General features: G+C 40.9%; 1 protein-coding gene across 7 annotated transcripts in view; it reads left to right on the forward strand.

The window, feature by feature from the left end:
* syne1b (spectrin repeat containing, nuclear envelope 1b) overlaps positions 1-21,355 on the forward strand; it is a 140,832-nt gene that overhangs the window by 89,019 nt on the left and 30,458 nt on the right. For all 7 annotated transcript variants that reach the window (XM_060934445.1, XM_060934448.1, XM_060934453.1 and 4 more), the window contains 26 exons: positions 28-293; positions 397-2,557; positions 3,580-3,917; positions 5,027-5,171; positions 5,268-5,486; positions 5,678-5,946; positions 6,034-6,199; positions 6,284-6,439; positions 6,548-6,700; positions 6,805-6,987; positions 7,161-7,298; positions 7,402-7,587; positions 8,261-8,383; positions 10,003-10,185; positions 10,907-11,050; positions 11,134-11,322; positions 11,440-11,577; positions 13,279-13,398; positions 13,481-13,642; positions 13,836-14,030; positions 14,197-14,358; positions 15,017-15,208; positions 18,580-18,711; positions 18,913-19,013; positions 20,870-21,017; positions 21,130-21,255. In XM_060934445.1, coding sequence (XP_060790428.1) covers positions 28-293; positions 397-2,557; positions 3,580-3,917; positions 5,027-5,171; positions 5,268-5,486; positions 5,678-5,946; positions 6,034-6,199; positions 6,284-6,439; positions 6,548-6,700; positions 6,805-6,987; positions 7,161-7,298; positions 7,402-7,587; positions 8,261-8,383; positions 10,003-10,185; positions 10,907-11,050; positions 11,134-11,322; positions 11,440-11,577; positions 13,279-13,398; positions 13,481-13,642; positions 13,836-14,030; positions 14,197-14,358; positions 15,017-15,208; positions 18,580-18,711; positions 18,913-19,013; positions 20,870-21,017; positions 21,130-21,255 — 6,495 coding nt within the window. The remainder of the gene's footprint in view (positions 1-27; positions 294-396; positions 2,558-3,579; positions 3,918-5,026; positions 5,172-5,267; positions 5,487-5,677; positions 5,947-6,033; positions 6,200-6,283; positions 6,440-6,547; positions 6,701-6,804; positions 6,988-7,160; positions 7,299-7,401; positions 7,588-8,260; positions 8,384-10,002; positions 10,186-10,906; positions 11,051-11,133; positions 11,323-11,439; positions 11,578-13,278; positions 13,399-13,480; positions 13,643-13,835; positions 14,031-14,196; positions 14,359-15,016; positions 15,209-18,579; positions 18,712-18,912; positions 19,014-20,869; positions 21,018-21,129; positions 21,256-21,355) is intronic.

Here is a 21,355-nt window from a genome sequence, read left to right on the forward strand (position 1 = left end):
GCATCATTTACCTGTTTTTATTTTTAGGAATTTGGTGAGCAGCTACACAGCCGGCAGTGTACATTGACTAAGATGACAGAGCATGTAAGTAAACTTACAGAAGGCAGGGTTTCTCCAGAACACACTGAACTTAATCGCCTGAGTCATGCATGGCTGGAGCTATGTCATGAGGCCAATAAGCTTCAAGCCCAGAGGGAAGAGGATCTGCTGAGGACAAGAGAGTACCATGACTGCATCAGTGCCTTGGAAGCTCTGTTTGAGCAGGTTTCCAAGGAGTGGGACAACCTAGCCAGGTAGGCTCTTAATATATTGTTTAAAACTGTGGTTGATTTGTGATGCTCAGTATTAAACAATGGAAAGTAAAACATAACATTATCTTTTCCCTAAATGTTTTAGAACTGAAGCTGAGAGCTCATCTGAACATCTGGATGCTCTCCGGAAACTATCTGTTGTCCTGAAAGAAAAGAAAAGCATGCTTGAGGATCTTAAAGACCAGAAGCAGAAAGTGATGTATCACTTAAACCTGGATGATAAAGAGCTGGTGAAAGAACAAATCAGCCACTTTGAGCAGAGATGGGCCCATCTCGAGAGTCTCACTGAGAGAAAGATTCAGGACTCGATCCTAACACTTGAGGATATGACTCAAGTTGAAGTTCGACTGAAAGAGGCAAGAGAGTGGGCTGAGGAACAGAAGCCTGCTTTATCTGAAGCTATGAAAATGAGCCCACCACCAGAGGTGGCACAGAGCTTCCTATTTGATCACCTTAGCATTTGCAGTGAGCTTGAAGCAAAGCAGCTACTGCTGGCCCAAGCTATGAGTGACGCAGACAGGGTTTTAGCGCACCTAGGCTTGAATGAAAAACAGCGATTGCAGCAGCTCATCTCAGAGACCCAGGCTGAGGTAGAGTCATTGAGTATTAAAGTGGCCCAGAGAAGGAAAAACCTCAGTAAAGCTTTCACAGAGAGAACCCAGTTCCTGCTTGCGGTGAGTCGGGCTATTGCCTGGGTTCAACAAAATGAGAAGAAAGCACATTCTGATGATTACATAGCCCTGTTGCCAGATGACTTGACTAAGCAGGTGAGGACCTGCAGGAACATCCAGAGCAGCCTGAGAGCTTACCAGAGTGAGCTGACTTCCTTATGGTCCCAAGGCAGAGAGCTGATGAAAGATGCCACTGAGGATGAGAAGGCTGAGATGCTAACCAAGCTACAAGAATTGCAGAACAGCTTTGAGGTAGCTTTGCAAAAGTGTAATCAAAGACTGCAGGAACTAGAGAAGGTATTGGTAACTAGAAAATACTTCAAAACAGATCTAGAGAGGACATGCCAGTGGTTGAAACAAGCAGATATTGTGACATTTCCTGAAATAAACCTAATGAATGGAGATGCAGAACTAAAGGCACAGCTCACAAAATACCAACAAATATTGAATCAAGCAGCAGAATATGAAAATCTCCTTCTTATTGTCCAAAGAGCAGGTCAAGACATATTGCCCACTCTTAACGAGGTTGACCATTGCTACTTAGATGAAAAACTTAATGGGCTTCCACAACAATACAACAACATCTTAGCACTAGCAAAAGAAAAACAGGAGAAAATACAACAAGTCATTCTTGCACGTCATGAGTATTCCTCCTTCATTGATGTGACCTACAAAGCATTGAAAGAGCTTGAGGAACAGTTCCATAACCTTGGTACACAGTCTGTTGGTTTGCAGACAGAGCAAGTCATCAGTCTGCAGCATGATTATAAAACACTGCTTGAGGAGTTGACAGATCTTGGCCAGGCTGTTAATGAACTTAACCAGAAAAAAGAGGGGTTTCGCAGCACTGGTCAGCCATGGCAGCCTGAGGAAATGACTCAGCTGGTTAGTCTCTATAATGGTCTAAAGAGGCTAATAGAACAGAAGGTAGAACACCTCGATGACACTTTGGAGTCCTTTGAGGACCACCAAGCCATGGCCATGCAGGTTGACTCCGAGTTGAAAGCTACAAAAGAGCAACTTGTTAAAGTCAATGCTGAGACCCAATCAGCTGAAGAGAGACTGAAAAATTATCATGCCCTGGCTGCAAGTCTTCAGGGAGCCAGCTCTCACTTATCTCGGCTCATGGAGCAGATGGGAAACCTTGTTTCTCACATGGACCCAGCTGCCCATGAAGCTGCTAAGCAGAGGGTGATATCTTGGCAGGAGGAACTTCAGTCTCTGCAGTCAGCTGTTGGGGAGCTGATAGTGGAGTGTGAGAACAGATTTGTGCAGAGTAAAGATTTCGAGACGGAAGTAAAGCGGACTTTGACTTGGTTGCAACAAGTCAGAGATGAGCTTGGATCTGCTGTTGTTGTGGATGTGAAGGTGGAAAAAGTTCAGGAAGAGATCAGGAAGCAGCAGATCATGCAGGAGGAGGTGCAGTCTCGACTCAGGATTGTAGCTGCACTGAGCACTAGGGAAAAACAGAAGTATACCAGTGCTAATGAACTTGTTCCAGCCCATGTAGATTCTAGTCTGCAAGAAATGGCAAAACTGGAAGCTGATGTTCAGCAAGCTCTTAGCTCTAAGCAGGTAAGTCAGAGTTCATTTTAACTGGTATGACTACCAAATCCAGTGTTAACCCTACCATCTTATTTACTTAGTTTACACCAATCAGCCATAAAATAAAAAACAAACAAACTGACAGGTAAAGTGAATTACATTGATTATCTTATTACAGTGGCACTTGTCAAGGGGTGGGATATATTAGGCAGAAAGAGAACAGTCAGTTCCTGAAGTTGATGTGTTGGAAGCAGGAAAAATGGGCAAGCATAAAGATCTGAGCAACTTTGACACGGGCCAAATTGTGATGGCTAGATGACTGGGTCTGAGCATCTCCAAAATGGCACATCTTGTGGGGTGTTCCAGATATGCAGTGGTTAGTACCTACCACAGAAGGACAACCGGTGAACTGGCGACAGGGTCATGGACAGCCAAGGCTCATTGATTCACATGGGGCACAAAGGCTAGTCCATATGGTCCAGTCCCACAGAAGAGCTACTGTGGCATAAACTGCTGAAAATGTTAATGCCGACACCTTTCTGTTTTAGCCACCATTAATTTTTTCAGCAGTTTGTGCTACAGTAGCTCTTCTGTGGGATTGGACCATATGGCCTAGCCTTCACGCCCCATGCAAATCAATGAGCCTTGGCTCCCCATGACCCTGTCACCGGTTCACCGGTTGTCCTTCCTTGGACCACTTTTGGTAGGTACTAATCACTGCATACTGGGAACACCTCACAAGATGTGCCAGTCATCTAGCCATTACAATTTGGCTCTTGTCAAAGTCACTCAGATCCTTACGCTTGCCCATTTTTCCTGCTTCCAACACATCAACTTAAGGAACTGGCTGTTCTCTTGCTGCCTAATATATCCCACCCCTTGACATGCGTCACTGTAACAACATAATCAATGTAATTCATGTTACCTGTCAGTGTTTTTAATTATATGGCTGATCGGTGTATACTTATTTACCATTACTATTATATTTATTTATTGCTCTACCGATCTGCCTTGTTTTTTAAGTTAATTTTTTAAATCTCTTTTTTTTCCAGATTACTCTAGAACAAGCACTGGCTTTGTGTCAAAAGTACCATTCACGGATGCAAGCAGCATGTGAGTGGCTTGAAGATGCTGTAGGATTTTTGCAGCAGGCCAGTCTGGGAGTAGATGTGGAGAACTATGAAGAGTGCCTTCGACAGCAGGAGGATATCATGGCGACTGAGCAGGACTTCCTCAGTGTGCTGCAGGAGCTTGAGGCACTCCCACCTCAATTGGAGAATCTGGTTAACAACACAGCAAAAGAACAGTTGCGATTGAGTGTGGAGTCTGCTCAGCAACGAGGTGTGGAGGTCAGAGACCAGCTTCAGTGTCATCAGGATGTTTTGAACAGGTACAATACATTAAGTCTAAAGAAATGCTTTTTCCAGATTGGTATTAGTGGCCCTAACTATTTCTCTGATGTAAAGTACTTGCCTTGCTTCATTTGGGAATACAAATATACCTATTGGGCCAGCTAATATCAGCGTGTGCTAATTAATTGTAAGTAATCTTAGGTGTTTCAAAATAAATTCTAACTTAAGATTTAAATGCATTCTGTTAAGCTGCATTCTGAAAGCAAATATTAGTTTTCTTCCAAACATTAGCAGCTGTAGCAGGGTAGTTTACAGCAGGGAAGGTAGGCTCTAGCAAGGAGCCATATTTAATATCAGTAAGATATAAACAAAAAGTCCCATTTTAGCAATAATAATGACATTCCTTATCAATAAAACATTCTTTTTGGGTGGTAGACATAAAACTAATATTAATATGGAGCTCAGCCTGCTTGTTAAAGGGTATCAAGGGTATAAATGTACATCCTTGCCTATTAGGCGCAAATGACATGATGTGCTGTACCAGTCAAAAGTTTAGACACGCCTTCTAATTCAATGTTTTTTTTATTTTAATTTTTATTAATTAAAAGACACTTCATATCTTAAAGTGATGATGGACTGTTGTTTCTCTTTCCTTAGCTGAGTAGTTCTTGAGATAATATAGTTGTTGAATACAGTTGTCAAACAGGGCTGTTTACTGTATTTGTATTAGTTAGTATTTACTATTTGATCTCAAATACATTAAGAAGTCAAGAAATTCCACTAATTAACTTTTGACGAGGCACGCTTGTTAATTGAAAAGCATTCCAGGTGACTACCTCATGAAGTTGGTTAAGATAATGCCAATAGTGTGCAAAGCGTCATCAAGGTAAATGGTGGCTACTTTGAAGAATCTAAAAATGAAACATTTTTTAACACATTTTTGTTTACCACATTTTTGTCTACAACACAACTCCCTGCATGTTCCATATGTTATTTCATAGTTTTGACGTCTTCAGTATGATGTAGAAAATAGTCAAAATTCAGAAAAATAGTCAAAATGCAAAAAAAAAAGAGTAGATGTGTCCAAACTTTTGATTGGTACTATTTACGTACATTAAGTATTGATTATTTTATATGCTGCTGTTAGCTGTGTAGAGCAATGGAAATCATATCAAGAGGCCCGGCAGACAGTCATTGATCTGATGAATGAGGCAGAGAAGAAACTGACGGAGTTCTCCACAGCCAAGGCAGCAACTATTCAGGAGGCAGAAGAGAAACTCAAGAGTCATAAGGTAGACAGAACTTACTGAACTAAATCAATATTCTAAAAATAATGTTTTATTTGTATATAATTTCCATTTTACGAGTCCACTTTTTCTGTTCTACAGTCGCTGGTGTCCATGGTGAATGGATTCCAGGAGAAGCTCACAGGTCTGGAAGAGCAAGCATCTAAGTTGGAGATGATTGGCAGTGATACCAGCAAAGCCACCATTAGCCGTTCTATGACCACAGTATGGCAGCGCTGGACTAGACTGCGAAGCATGGCTCGAGGTCAAGAGAGGGTGCTGGAGGACACAGCTCATGAGTGGAGAACTTTCAGGGAGAAGGTGATCATTTATATGGAGAAAACCGATAGCTGCATACTGTGTGTGTGTGTGTATATATATATATATATATATATATATATATATACTATAAAATGAGTAATGCATATGAACAGTATGACTGATGTTGCATTTATTGTATTGTATTGTTACTAATTACAAATTACACTGAAGTGTAACCTTTACTATTTCAGATTATTAAAATAAGAGCTGTAGCAGAAGAGCTAAAGAGTCGTGTTCCTGAATGTTCTATTGAAAAAGCCTCTAAAGCCACACTTCAGTCCCATCAAGAGCAGCATGAGCTCGTCACTCAGGACCTGGAGCGAGAACTGTCCTCTCTCACACTCCTGCGGCAGTATGCCCTCAGCCTTTTGCATGATGTGGAAGTCTCAGTGCCAACCCCTGATATTGACCAACTGCCTAGCCTGAAGGAGATTAAAGCAGTGCAAGATCAGTTTGAGAGGTAGAGGTTTGTTTACCAGTTGCTTTAAATATTCAGCTGGTGTGCATTAGCTAACTACTTTATGAATGTGGCTTTTCTCTCTGCCAGTCTGTTACAGAAGTCCAAAACAGGTAGAGCATGTGTCCAGCAGGAACTGAAAGATAGAGAGGAAGTGGAAAGAGGGCTAAGCTTGGTGAAAAGCTGGATTCAGGATTCTAGAGAGCTCTTGTTGAATCCCACTGCAGATATGGACATTCTCACACAAGAGCTAGAGGTGATACATCAGGCACAGATTTCACAATACACATTTTCTGGGACACATTTTGGACGTACTGTATAAAATTTTCTCTTTTCTCAGGCGATGCACGGAGAACTGATAATCCATCGTCAGAATGTGGATAAAATTGCAGAGCAACAGCAGAGCAAATACCTGGACCTGTACACTATCCTGCCTTCAGAGATCTCTATGCAGTTAGCCGAGGTTGCTTTGGCCCTGGGCTCAATTGAAGATCAGGTACACAAACAGTTTCTTGTAGATTTCTTTATAGCTTTGAACAGCTGTTTTCATCCTTTACTCTGGCATGGTGTAATTTTTTTGACCTGTTTCACATGATTGTTTAAGGTCCAAGCCAAGGAAAGAGACATTCAGAAGACTAGAGTTATCAAAGAGGAATTCAATTCCAGGATCAGTGACATTTCTGAGAAATTGAAAAGTATTTCTACAACACTCAAAGAAAAGGCCACTGATATTGATCAAGCCAAAGAAGAAACTCAAGTAAGATTAAATGGATTTACCAGTCTTTATTCCTGGTAGCAATCTTGTTAAGAATTACTGTCATGTGTTATTCCCTTCTCTTTTTTTCTCAATGCTTTATATAGGGTTTCTGTGTTGAACTGGAGTGCTGTGGTAGAACACTTGCTGAACTGGTTGCTGCTGCGCAGGACCTTGGTCGGCGTCATCCACTTCTGTCCAAGCAACTAAGTGATAGCATTGCTAAGTTAGGAGAGATCCACCATCACACTCTCCGTTTAACAGAGTACAGAACAGTCTGGCTAAAGAAGGTAGTGATCAACATTATAAATTGTACAGATTTTGTGTAAAATGCATGAAATAACTATATTTAAGACAGAAATGCTGTATAGATAAAATAGTTCCCCATTTTCTGTATCATTATCCATAGGTAATGATTGATTCATGATAGATTATTCATAATTTATGCATGTCTATTTATCAGGCTGATGCACATCTAGATGAGTACAATGAGATGCTTGAGTTTATCGTGAAGTGGACAGACCGAGCTCAAAGCTTAGTTAAGACCAACATCATCTGGAACTCCTCCTCTCACTTGCAGGAGCAGATCAGAATGTACCAGGTACATTACATCACATAAGTAGTGTGCATTTATACACACAAAAACCTTTTATTAATGGATAGTTGTTATAATTTCATTAATGTATTGTCCCTGGTTGCTGCAGTCTGTGTTGCATGAATCGAAGGAACTCCACGGTGATCTGGAAGCTATGCAGGAGAAGGTGGAACTGTTGTCTGAGTGTCTGCAAGTGGAGGCCATGGGCCAGCAGGTGGCTGAGCTGAGTCGCCACACAGAGGAACTGGAGCAGGCCATCAAGTCACGATTGCAGAGTCTACAGGAAGCTGCTACGGTAGACCGTCATGACTTTGAATTTCTGTTTGCCTGTTACAATGACACATTTCTGTTACATTTGCACATTTATAGGTAGTTCTGGAATTATTGGGATCCTTTGTAAAGATACCGATGAGTGGCCTAGTGGTTCGCATGTCCATCTCTTGATTGGGAGATTGCGAGTTCTACTCACGGTTGGGTCATACCAAAGACCATCATAGAAATGGTGCCATCTGGCAAGGCACGTTGCAATACAGATGTGAGTGGGGAGTCAAACTCTCGTGGTTACCAAAGGACTACCCCCCACTGTAACCCTTGCTATGTAATATAGGCGAGAGGCCAAGGGCTACAAAATGGAGATTGGCGCCGCCAAACGTGCCATGAATGGTGCAGGAAGGACTTTGACTTTGTTAAAATGATTCTGAATAATATTCTTAGTAAAGTTGTTTATTTCTTACAATAAATTGACTTCAATTGAAGGTTAAATTTATAGACTATTTTCAGTGGTTGATTAGGCTAATTAACCACAAAGATGTTTTTTCATAACCTTTTAACCAAAGGTATCAGTAATTCTGGAGCTGATGGAATAATTCTGTCCTATCCTATAGCATATTGTTTTAATTCCAGTAGTCGCAGAATTACATACAGTAGCATTTGCACTAAATCAGCATATGTTAAATTCTCTTCATCAGGACATGGAAAAGTTTGAGAGTGAGGTAAAAGCCTTGCATATGGCTCTGGAGCAGGTCCAGGCAACCCTCACCTCTCCGGAACTAGCCCGTCTGAGTCTCAAAGAACAGCTGACTCAGAGACAGGTAATATTTCTCCCTTTAAGTTCAACTTAAATTATGTTGGCACTGCAGATCATCATTCACTCCGAAAAAGAATAGTTCAGCAAAAAAATTGTAGTCAGTTAGCCAGGACATGTTTGATGTCTGTCTTCTTTAGCATTCGAGCTATGAGGGTAACGTGGCTAACAAAATGAGTCTGAGGAAGAGTCAAGAGACTCAAAACTTCACTGTTGGTAATAAACTTCTCATTGGGAGCTTATTTTGGTGTGTGGTTCATTTCATTCTTTTAACGTATAACACGGCTAACAAGTAATGGAAATTCAAATTTAACAATGAAATATTCTTAATCACATAAGTAGTGTACAGTTATACACACAAACTTTTATTAATGGATAATTGTTATAATTTAATTAATGTATTGGTGTGTGGTTCATTTCATTCTTTTAACGTATAACATGGCTAACAAGTAACGGAAATTACTGTCTGATTTGATAAGCGAGCATGGCATTGTACCAGAACACATGCTGAAAGAGATGGTAAGATCAGCTCAGGAAGGGAAAAAAAAAACCTGATTCAAGCTGTATGGTGCATTAAGTCAGGAATAAAATTGCTGGTTGTGATGGGACATCAGATAACAGCACATCCTGGTTTATTCTTCTTATACTACAGCAATTCTACAACAATTACAAACATTTACTCGTTAAAAAAGCCAAGAAGCCTTTATTTGTCACACATACACTCAAGCACGCAGTAAAAGCATGCAGATTGCATAAAGCTGCATGTGTATGAAATGTGTATGGCTGTATGTGTAACTGGGACAGTCTTTATTTTAACATTTAAGTTTGAAATCCTACTGTTATTATTTGCCTAGCTATTATCATCTTTCTGGTCTATCTTGACCTTTAAACTTTAGAAACCTGAGGCCTAGGGGTGTAACGATATGAAGTTTTGCTCAGGAAAATGTGATTTTGGTTGTACAAACTGGACTGCCTTCCTACCATTTAATAGTGGCAAGTCTGATGGCATTACTTAAGAACTGGATGTAATTTGAGACATATTGTATATTTTCAGATAGTAGTGAATGTGTCCAAACTTTTGACTGGTACTGTATATTTTGTGAGATAAACTTCTTCCAGTGCAGAACTAAAGAGGCAGATGCTGGACATGTGGAAGATCGTATAATTTAGATATTGCACCACACTGTCGCCTCACAGCAAGAAGGTTCTGGGTTCGAACCCAGCGGCCGACGAGGGCCTTTCTGTGTGGAGTTTGCATGTTCTCCCCGTGTCTGCGTGGGTTTCCTCCCACAGTCCAAAGATATGCAGGTTAGGTTAATTGGTGGCTCTAAATTGACTGTGAGTGTGAATGGTTGTTTGTGTCTCTGTGTGTGTCAGCCCTGCGATGACCTGGCGACTTGTCCAGGGTGTACCCTGCTTCTCGCCCATGGTCAGTTGGGATAGGCTCCAGCTTGCCCCGCGACCCCGCACGGGATAAGCGGTTACAGACAAAACAACAACAACAACAACCACATTGCTTTAAACAGAAATAAGGCATAAGTCAGGCCTGAAAAGCTACCTAATATGCAAATGCGTTAAATATAGGGGATGTCATTGTGTATCCTAAAGTATGGTGTTCTTTTGTAGCATCTGCTGTCAGACATGGAAAGCTTTAAGCAGCAGGTGGATGCAGTGCAGGCCTGTCAGAGTGCACTTCGCATGCCAGAGGAGGCGGTGAACAACCTGTCTATCTGTCGCACAGCTCTTAACCTGCAGCAGGAAGCCAGCCAGCTGCAACACACTGCCATCCAACAATGCAACATTCTTCAGGTATCGGACAATACAGAGGAAATTTATGAATGCTTCACACTGCCTGTTTGTGTTCTGCTTGCTCAAAAGGTATTTCCTTAAATTTAGACTTGTATGTAGATCAAGAATTCATGTGCATTAAATATGCATGTGTTTTGTAATGCACTACACGCTTGCATACTCATATTCTTCATATCACCCACAATGGTGGCTTAGTGGACATTTTGTGATTTTGTACCGTCAGTAGGATATACTCGGCTATATCACAAAAAAGCAAGTCATTTTAATACCATAACACCTTTCCTTGACTGTTCAGATTTTGATTACGATGATCGAGCCATTATTTTAATATGAGGTAGGTTTGCTTATTGATCTAGAAGACCTTCATATTTCAGTTTAAACAAGCTTAAAACTTTCAGATAAATGCTGGCTTGATTGTGTTCTTAAAGATGTTAGACAGTCCACTCTGAGTATTTGTATAAGAAGAACAACTTAATTCATCACACATACACTTATGAAATTTCTCTTTGCATTTAACCCATCTGAAGCAGTGAACACACACATGCGCACACACACGTGAGCAATGAGCACACCCACCCACCCAGAGCAATATACTGTAACAATTAAATAGAATCAAATATAATTTAGGGAGCGGTTTTACCTGTAAAAGGAGACGTATACAGGCTAAGATCTTGGCATAATTACATAATTATTAACTATATTTCACAACTTCTTATGTCAGGAGGCAGTGGTCCAGTATGAGCAGTATGAGCAAGAAGTACAGCATTTGCAGGGACTGATTGAGGATTCTCACCGAGTCATTCAAGACCGACCTGTTCCCACCAGCAATATCCAGGAGCTACAGAACCAGATACGCCACCATGAGGTAAGCATATAGTACAACAAGCAGAAAAGCACGACTTAATTTGTACTTTGATTAACCAGAGCTTTCTCCTGTTTGCAAAACAGGAGCTGGCCCAGAAAATCAAAGGATACCAGGAGCAGATTGCATCATTAAACTCGAAGTGTAAGTTGTTAACAGTGAAAGCCAAGCATGCCACCATGCTCCTGACTGTGAGAGATGCAGAAGGTCTGACTGAAGAAGCACAAGAACTAGACAGAACTGCAAAGACCCAGTCACAGCCTTCTACGGATATGGTGAGTCCTTTTGTCTTCACTTGTACTGTGGGAAACATACACGCTGCAGGGAATAAATGGAACAGTTTATGCATCTCTTTTTCTTTCTCTAATCATCTTTGCCTTTGGTGGTGTCAGGTAACACCTGGTCACAGTCACACTCACCTGTCTCCTGTCACTGAGGAGTCTGGTGAAGAAGGCACTAACAGCGAGATTTCCACTCCTCTCGGTCGTCCCTTCTCTCCTGTCACTCACACTGAGGCTTCGTTTAGCATGGTACTTTCATTACAGTGGTGCTTGAAAGTTTGTGATCCCTTTAGAATTTTCTATATTTCTGCATAAATATGACCTAAAACATCATCAGATTTTCACACAAGTCCTAAAAGTAGATAAAGAGAACCCAGTTAAACACATGAGACAAAAATATTATACTTGGTCATTTATTTATTGAGGAAAATTATCCAATATTACATATCTGTGAGTGGCAAAAGTATGTGAACCTTTGCTTTCAGTATCTGGTGTGACCTCCTTGTGCAGCAATAACTGCAACTAAACGTTTCCGGTAACTGTTGATCAGTCCTGCGTGGAGGAATCTTAGCCCATTCCTCCATACAGAACAGCTTCAACTCTGGGATGTTGGTGGGTTTCCTCACAGCAACTGCTCGCTTCAGGTCCTTCCACAACATTTCGATTGGATTAAGGTCAGGACTCTGACTTGGCCATTCCAAAACATTAACTTTATTCTTCTTTAACCATTCTTTGGTAGAACGACTTGTGTGCTTAGGGTCGTTGTCTTGCTGCATGGCCCACTTTCTCTTGAGATTCAGTTCATGGACAGATGTCCTGACATTTTCCTTTAGAATTCGCTGGTATAATTCAGAATTCATTGTTCCATCAATGAAGGCAAGCTGTCCTGGCCCAGATGCAGCAAAACAGGCCCAAACCATGATACTACTGTACCACCACCATGTTTCACAGATGGGATAAGGTTCTTATGCTGGAATGCAGTGTTTTCCTTTCTCCAAACATAATGCTTCCTATTTAAACCAAAAAGTTCTATTTTGGTCTCATCCGTCCACAAAACATTTTTCCAATAGCCTTCTGGCTTGTCCATGTGATATTTAGCAAACTGCAGATGAGCAGCAATGTTCTTTTTGGAGAACAGTGGCTTTCTCCTTGCAACACTGCCATGCACATCATTGTTGTTCAGTGTTGTCCTGATGGTGGACTCATGAACATTAACAATAGCCAATGTGAGAGAGGCCTTCAGTTGCTTAGAAGTTACCCTGGGGTCCTTTGTGACCTTGCCGACTATTACACGCCCTTTTCTTGGAGTGATCTTTGTTGGTCGACCACTCCTGGAAATGGTAACAATGGTCTTGAATTTCCTCCATTTGTACACAATATGTCTGACTGTGGATTGATGGAGTCCAAACTCTTTAGAGATGGTTTTGTAACCTTTTCCAGCCTGATGAGCATCAACAACGCTTTGTCTGAGGTCCTCAGAAATCTTCTTTGTTTGTGCCATGATACACTTCCACAAACGTGTTGTGAAGATCAGACTTTGATAGATCCCTGTTCTTTAAATAAAACAGGGTGTCCACTCACACCTGATTGTCATCCCATTGATTGAAAACACCGGACTCTAATTTCACCTTCAAATTAACTGCTAATCCTAGAGGTTCACATACTTTTGCCACTCACAGACATGTAATATTGGATCATTTTCCTCAATAAATAAATGATCAAGTATAATATTTTTTTCTTGTTTGTTTAACTGGGTTCTCTTTATCTACTTTTAGGACTTGTGTGAAAATCTGATGATGTCGAAAATTCTAAAGGGTTCACAAACTTTCAAGCACCACTGTACAGCATGTTTTTGTTTTTGTTTTTTTGCTCATTCGTATCTAACATTGTACCTAGTAGATTTATTATTTACTTATTTATTTACTGCTCATGGTTTCCTCTTGCATTTAGTTGTCCATGGGCCGAGCTACTCTCGTCAGAACTCCTGTGCAAGAGCTGTATGATCCGACCCTTGAATCTGTGGCTAAGCTTGATGATCTTCAGCGTTCATGGGAGACACTGAAAAATGTGGTAGGCGATGCATGAGATCAAAAGGTAGATACAGTATAATAAGGCTTTGGACATTTTAATTTACTTTTCATCAATATTATAGATCAGCGAAAAGCAGAAGACACTTTATGAGGCTCTGGAGAGACAACAGCGATACCAAGGCTCATTGCAGTCAATTTCAGTGAAGATGGAGTCCATTGAGGCCAACCTGAATGAGCCTCCTTTGCATGACCTGAGCCCAGGCAGACAAATGATCCTGCATCAGGTAACAGAGTGTTGTACTGATGAGTACCTTTCCAAATTATTATGGACTGAAAATATATATATTTCTTTTTTCAGGAAACTGCTTTATTTTGGATAGAAACCTTTTTACATGTTAAAGAGAGGTCATGTTGCTCCTGCAGTCTCTATGAAGTGTTCACTTAATCAGTGTGGTACATATTTGGTCTGACTTTTAGAATCTCATGGGAGACATTACCAGGCTTCAGGATGACATCAATGAACTGCAATCAAACTTTGCAGAGGATCTGATCTCTGAAACTGTAGACTCTGACACAGTTGAACAGCTAGCCATGCAGTCCACTCTCACTGTGCTATCTGATCGTATGGCCACCATCCACATGAAAGCCTCTGGAAAACAGCAGCTTTTGGAGGTATACATTTATTTCTCTGACTATAGTTCAGTGGTTCTTTTTTCATCTTATTGCTTTCAATATCTGTTTTCTGCAATGTAATTAGGCAACATCTAAGATATTGTGCTAGATTTAATGATATTCTTGGGACTGAGTGTCTGATTAAAGTGGCTGTTTTGTGCTTCAGGAGCGTTTGAGTGACCGTCTTGAGAAGCAGCAGCAAGAGAAAGCCTTACAACTGTATCTCAGCCAAGTGGATGAGCTCGACCAATGGTTGCTAAGTACACGCAGCATGCTCAGCTCCACCCCTCAGGATTTAGACATGAACGAGCAGCTTTCAGACTGCCAGGTTAGAGTATCATCTATTTGCCACAACCGTTACAGTTATGTTTATGGACAGGAATGTGCAACACATGCACAACTCTAAGAATTCAACCGTCTTATTATTATGGTTCAAGGAAGTACTAGGTAAACACTAGTATTAGAAGACCTAAGCAGCTGTAGCACGATTGTAAAGCAGATTATGCATATGTCTCAGTATAATTGTCACTGGGGGCTCAAGCAGCTTTCAGGCGATTAGTGGTTTCCTGTGCCTTGATTGGTGCTGCATGCAAAGTTGGCCAGCCCTAGCTTCATATTCTTGCAGCAAGAAACCCTTCATTGGTTAGATGATGGGGTGGAAGAAACTGTGCCTATGTTATAGGGAGTGGCTGAAGGTTACAAACAAATAGGATCTAGCTCAGGTGGACAACACTGATTCCTAGTTGCCTAGGTGTTTGCTTGTGACAGCACAAAATTAAACATGTATAGTAAAAACAGTCTGTATTGAGAGAATGGCATGTGGGAGATTAAGAATTACGTGCTGTCCTCTAGTGGATAGGGACCTAGGATGACATTCGGGTATGAGGAATTCCAGGCATCACTCGCTGCAGTTCTCAGGCCCTTCTCTCTGCAGATTAGAAGGCAAGATCATGTTTGAGCTGGTATCTCTCTTGTTGCTGTTGCAGAACATGCTGTTGGACATTGAAGAGAAGGTGCTCACTCTCTCTGAGCTGTCCTTGCACAGTGAAGCTCTGCTGCTGGAGGGCCGGCCTGAGACCAAGGACGAAGCTGAGCAGCTAGCCAGGAAATTGCGCACTTTAAAGGGCAGCCTGGTGGAGCTGCAGCGGATGCTACAAAACAAACAGATAAATATCCAGGTAAACGTCTAACTTTTTGACGGTTCCCTGATCATTTTGGTCCTAAAATATAGGCAATTAAAGTTATTAGCACCTGTCAGAAGCATTAAATGCATGTTGGTCATGTTTACTGATGCCTCATGAGTAATTAAAATGACTCCTGGTGTATCATTTCTTATATTTAAAGTAGTTCTAGAATTTTAGAACCCACTATTGATGAAAATGTAGTATAAGGGTATATATTCAATGTATGCAAATTAAAAATAAAAAAATTCCCCATCAAAGGGGTGTATTTGAGCGACAAAACCGAGCTTCTGGGAAGCATTTCCTGGAAATCCCAGTCGGGAGTCACGTGACCGATGACGTAGTAAATTGACCAGGATGGCAGCATCCAGTATAAACACAAGCGAAATGAGTGAATCAGACAGCGATTATTCAGACGAAATTGCGTCTGAAGACGAAAGTGAATCGTGTTCCAGTCGAGGTGAGTCAATGCACAACATTTTTTCTACTAAATCAGAGGTCTGGGCCGAAATGTGCGTCATGATCGGCAGTATATTTGGGGCGAACCAATGGCGTTCAAGCGGCCTTTCCAACAACACGGAAATGACTGCAGCTGTCAAAGTCTGCTTTGTGTGCGTTCGGAGCTTGGGGAGAAGAAAAATGCGGGCCTGAATGGGGACAGTCACGGCTGTATCGTAGAAGTGCAAAGCAGGAACTCGTCCAGGGATCGTCTAGTTCTTGTTTAGTTAAAGAACCCTTTAATTGTCCTAAAGGTTTGGGAAGCTCGTTCAAAGCGCGCCTCAAGATTCTCCCATGGACTATAAAAACCACTTTTCCCTTTACACTCACCAGCATAAATATTTGCACTAGCCTTCAACTAGCACCAGTCTGCCCTCGTCCGCTTTACTTGCCGGTTCCACTCAGCGAGATTGTATCCATTATTCTTATCAGGATCAGGGAACTGATGCAGAGATACTCCGTCTTTGTTGGTTTTAGAACAGCTGTACGCGACACACTTTTTTACCATTCTTTAAATTCGTTTCTTAAGACAAGGATTTTTTAAGATGTTACCTGGCCAGCGGGAGTTTTCCCGGTGGGCCGGTGGTTCAGTGTGGGCCGGTGGAGAAAAAAAAAAAAAAGCAGTTGCGCGCTGGCCTTTAATATGATAAGCAATGTTAACAGTTTCTTTAAGAAACTGTTAACATTGCTTATCATATTAAAGGCCAGCGCGCAACTGTAATAAGCAATGTTAACTGTAATAAGCAATGTTAACTGTAATAAGCAATGTTAACTGTAATAAGCAATGTTAAGTTTCTTAAAGAAACTGTTAACATTGCTTATCATATTAAAGGCCAGCGCGCAACTGTTTTTTTTTTTTTTTTCTCCGCCGGCCCACACTGAACCACCGGCCCACCGGGAAAACTCCCGCTACTCCCGATGGCCAGTCCGTGTGTGCGACAGTTTCGGCGATAAACTTCCGCCTTCTTCAAAACAGTCACCAGATGTCGAGTGGTGACGTGCCTTATCAGCTGATGTTACTCTAAGGAGGCGTGAACGTCCCGCCCAATTTGACAGGTAGTTCACGCCTCCTGCTGTCAGGTACAGCAGGAGGCGTGAACTACCTGTCAAATTGGGCGGGACGTTCACGCCTCCTTAGAGTAACATCAGCTGATAAGGCACGTCACCACTCGACATCTGGTGACTGTTTTGAAGAAGGTGGAAGTTTATCGCCGAAACTGTCAAGGTAACATCTTAAAAAATCCTTGTCTTAAGAAACGAATTTAAAGAATAGTTTCAATAGGTAGACATAATTAACTTTCACTACACACTTTTTTACCATCGTATACAGTGGAAATAATCCGTAGATCCGCGAATTGTCACTCACAGTCACAGTATGTACAGGCAGTGAGCTGTCTAGCTTGTCAATTTACTACGTCATCGGTCATGTGATCGCGGCGCGATGTTTTGCTCGTGGGCTATCGCAGAAAATCCTCTATAAAATCATAACGGATAAACATTTTTTAGTGATTTTTTTTGTAATATACTACAAATATTAGTATTCATCGTTACATGCAAAGGCGATTTTCAAATTCTAGAACTACTTTAACAATTATTTGCCGAAGGCAAAATGAATATCGGTGAATAATAACCGAGACTTTGTCTCGGTTATTATTCACTGATATTCACCTCGCCTTCGGCAGATAATTGTTTTAGCATAAATACACAGGTGATTATTTAAAACTTTTTTTTAATGGTTTTAAAAAAATTAATCATTTATTTCAAACTTCAAAAGCGGCATGCAAATGTAATGCATGCAGACTTGTCACTTATCTATGCCTACTTACATAAAATACTTTGTTTTGAAATAGATAAAATAAATCACAATTCCACTTTACCTTTGAATATTTTTAGACCAAACTTCGTAGCATCTTTAGTGCTTTTCGGAACAGCATTTTCTTTCATAATTTGTAATTCTTCCTCACTTACGGTGACAAAGCAATTGGCCGCCATTTTGCTGAGTCACTCAAGGTGATTATCGAGAAATAGTCCGAATTTCTCAATCAGCGTGTGGGATTTTCTATAATCACCTGTGTATTTATACTAAAATTAAACATCAGATATGGATTATAATTAATGTAATAATTTCTGCATTGGTGGCACGGTGGTGTAGTGGTTAGCGCTATTGCCTCACAGCAAGAAGGTCCGGGTTCGAGCCCCGTGGCCGGCGAGGGTTTTTCTGTATGGAGTTTGCATGTTCTCCCCGTGTCCGCGTGGGTTTCCTCCGGGTACTCCGGTTTCCCCCACAGTCCAAAGACATGCAGGTTAGGTTAACTGGTGACTCTAAATTGAGCGTAGGTGTGAATGTGAGTGTGAATGGTTGTCTGTGTCTATGTGTCAGCCCTGTGATGACCTGGCGACTTGTCCAGGGTGTACCCCGCCTCTCGCCCGTAGTCAGCTGGGATAGGCTCCAGCTTGCCTGCGACCCTGTAGAACAGGATAAAGCAGCTAGAGATAATGAGATGAGATGAGAATTTCTGCATTGTTTGCGCTTGTTGTATCATTTTGTGTATGTAGTAATTTAAATGCGATTGTGGATTATTTGGTGAATAGGCAAGGATGTAAAGCTTTTTTTAAGATCATTTCTTTCTGCTGACATATACACTTAACATTACATACTCAGCTATGAGCATAGCATTTAATGATTTCCTGACAATTTTCTGTACAGTGAAATCCTGTAATTGCTATCCATAAATATTTTGGCAGATCTTGAGGTCTTAATCCTGCCTTTTGCTATTTGTTTACTTGCACTTTTGGACAGCTATTTATTCTTCAGAAGCTAATTATGGTAAAATCGTGGAATTTAATACTGTATCATATTTGTTTTGCAGGGATCACTACAGGAGCAGTCTGACAGTGAGTCGGAGTCCAGTCTTTCTCAGAGTCCTAATGTGCAGGACTGGCTGGCACATGCCCACTCTACACGGAACCAGCATCAACAGGACACCCTGCAGAGACAGAGGGTACACTGAGTTTTCTGTTATGATGACACTTTCTTATTAGACATGACCTAAACAGCAAATAATTAGATTTCAGATTAAAATTAAATTCAGCATGTTTAGTTTTACTTCTGACTTGAATTGTCTCACAGTACAGGTTGCTAGCATCATTACCCATTCAAAAGAAATGTTCTAATAGATATATCTAATTTTCTGTGGAATAAGGAACTTGAGGAGCAGTTGGCTGAACAGAAAAAGCTGCTGAAATCTGTCGCTAGCCATGGAGAAGAAATCCTCAACAAGCAGGCTTCACCCAGCAGTGCCAGGTTAACAAGCCTATCTTTCTCAAAAAAATTAACTTTATAGAGACCGTGTTTTTGGATGTGAAAATCATTCTGAACAAAACAAAGACATCAGGTTTTTTTAACTTACCAAAAGCAATTCATCATCGGGGGAAAAACTAGAGAGATTTCTAAACATAGAAGGGAAAAATGGCTCGCAAACATACAAAGTGCAGCGAGATGTTCATTCTTATACAGAGATGAACAAGAGCATAAGAGACAAAGTGCAGCAAGGTGCTCATTCTTATACAGAGAAATGAACACGAACTTGAGAAGCAAAGTGCAGCAAGGTGCTCATTCTTATACAGAGACGTGAACATGAGCTTGAGCACCTTGCTGCACTTTGTCTCTTGTTCACTTCACTGGATAAGAATGAGCACCTTGCTGCAGTTCTGAAATTATTATTATTATTTTTTTAATTCTTACTTTTGTGGAAATTAAGTGAGCATACCATAGGGTTTTTGACCTCTGTGTTTGACATCGAGCCCCACCGAATGTTTCCGAGCCATTTTTCCCTTCTATGTTTAGAAATATCTCTAGTTTTTCCTCCTGATGATGAATTACTTTTGGTAAATTAAAAAATCTGATGTCTTTGTGTCACTCAAAATGATTTGCACATCCAAAATCACAACAAAACCTTCCCATACTGATCAATAACAACTACAGTGGTGCTTGGAAGTTTGTGAACCCTTTAGAATTTTCTATATTTCTGCATAAATATGACCTAAAACATCATCAGAGTTTCACACAAGTCCTAAAAGTAGATAAAGAGAACCCAGTTATGTTTGGAGAAAGGAAAACACTGCATTCCAGCATAAGAACCTTATCCCATCTGTGAAACATGGTGGTGGTAGTATCATGGTTTGGGCCTGTTTTGCTGCATCTGGGCCAGGACGGCTTGCCATCATTGATGGAACAATGAATTCTGAATTACGTATACCAGCCAATTCTAAAGGAAAATGTCAGGACATCTGTCCATGAACTGAATCTCAAGAGAAGATGGGTCATGCAGCAAGACAACGACCCTAAGCACACAAGTCGTTCTACCAAAGAATGGTTAAAGAAGAATAAAGTTAATGTTTTGGAATGGCCAAGTCAGAGTCCTGACCTTAATCCAATTGAAATGTTGTGGAAGGACCTGAAGCGAGCAGTTCATGTGAGGAAACCCACCAACATCCCGGAGTTGAAGCTGTTCTGTACGGAGGAATGGGCTAAAATTCCTCCAAGCCGGTGTGCAGGACTGATCAACAGTTACCGCAAACGTTTAGTTGCAGTTATTGCTGCACAAGAGGGTCACACCAGATACTGAAAGCAAAGGTTCACATACTTTTGCCACTCACAGATATGTAATATTGGATCATTTTCCTCAATAAATAAATGACCAAGTATAATATTTTTGTCTCATTTGTTTAACTGGGTTCTCTTTATCTACTTTTAGGACTTGTGTGAAACTCTGATGATGTTTTAGGTCATATTTATGCAGAAATATAGAAAATTCTAAAGGGTTCACAAACTTTCAAGCACCACTGTAACTTGTCTGAATGAAGCACTATAAGCGTGCCCCGTCATGACGGTGTAATTACCGTTGCTATGGGGGTCACGTGATGGTGCAAAGCCTCTATAGGTGTGTTCATTGTGAAAATTATTTTAATGTCTGTTTTGAGTCAGAAAACCTTCCATGCCAAATTGCAGTTTTAAATAATAAAGTTGCCAGTTCACAGCACATTTTCAGATGTCACACTTACTAAGTATCAGTCATTATTTTCTGTTTAATTTAAGCCATTGTTCCATAAAAAAAAGACCATGATTTTCTTGTTCTGTGTCAACTGATCAATCTACAGTTTTTGTGAGGTATTCAGTCCAGAACTAGAGAATGAGAGCCAGGCTGCACTGGGACAGAGGAGACAGAGATGGGAGAGCCTGAGAAAAGACTTGGCCACCAAACTGCAGCTTCTGCAGAGCACTTTCGAGCAGGATACCAAGCAACCAGTACTGTGATGCTACTTCTTCCAAGATTATAAATGAATATCTATACTAACCTTAGTTCATCGTCAATCACTACAGTACAGTACAACAAAACTGATAGTTGTTATTTTTCCAGTTTTATTCCAGGACTGCTCGTGTAAAAACTTCTCCTCCTTTCTATAAAAGAGAGGCCCAGGTCAGGGACAAGTCGACACTGAAGTCATTATACAGTGAATTCAGCCAGGCTGTGGAGAATGCTCAGGTGATTTCACTTCCCTAAATGGCAATCATTATAGCGGAACTCCCAGCGGAGCACCATACTTAAGAAAAAATGGTAAACCCATCGAGTCGAATTTTTGTGG

This window comes from Neoarius graeffei, chromosome 11 (assembly GCF_027579695.1).
Source record: "Neoarius graeffei isolate fNeoGra1 chromosome 11, fNeoGra1.pri, whole genome shotgun sequence".
NCBI classification, from domain to species: Eukaryota; Metazoa; Chordata; class Actinopteri; order Siluriformes; family Ariidae; genus Neoarius; species Neoarius graeffei.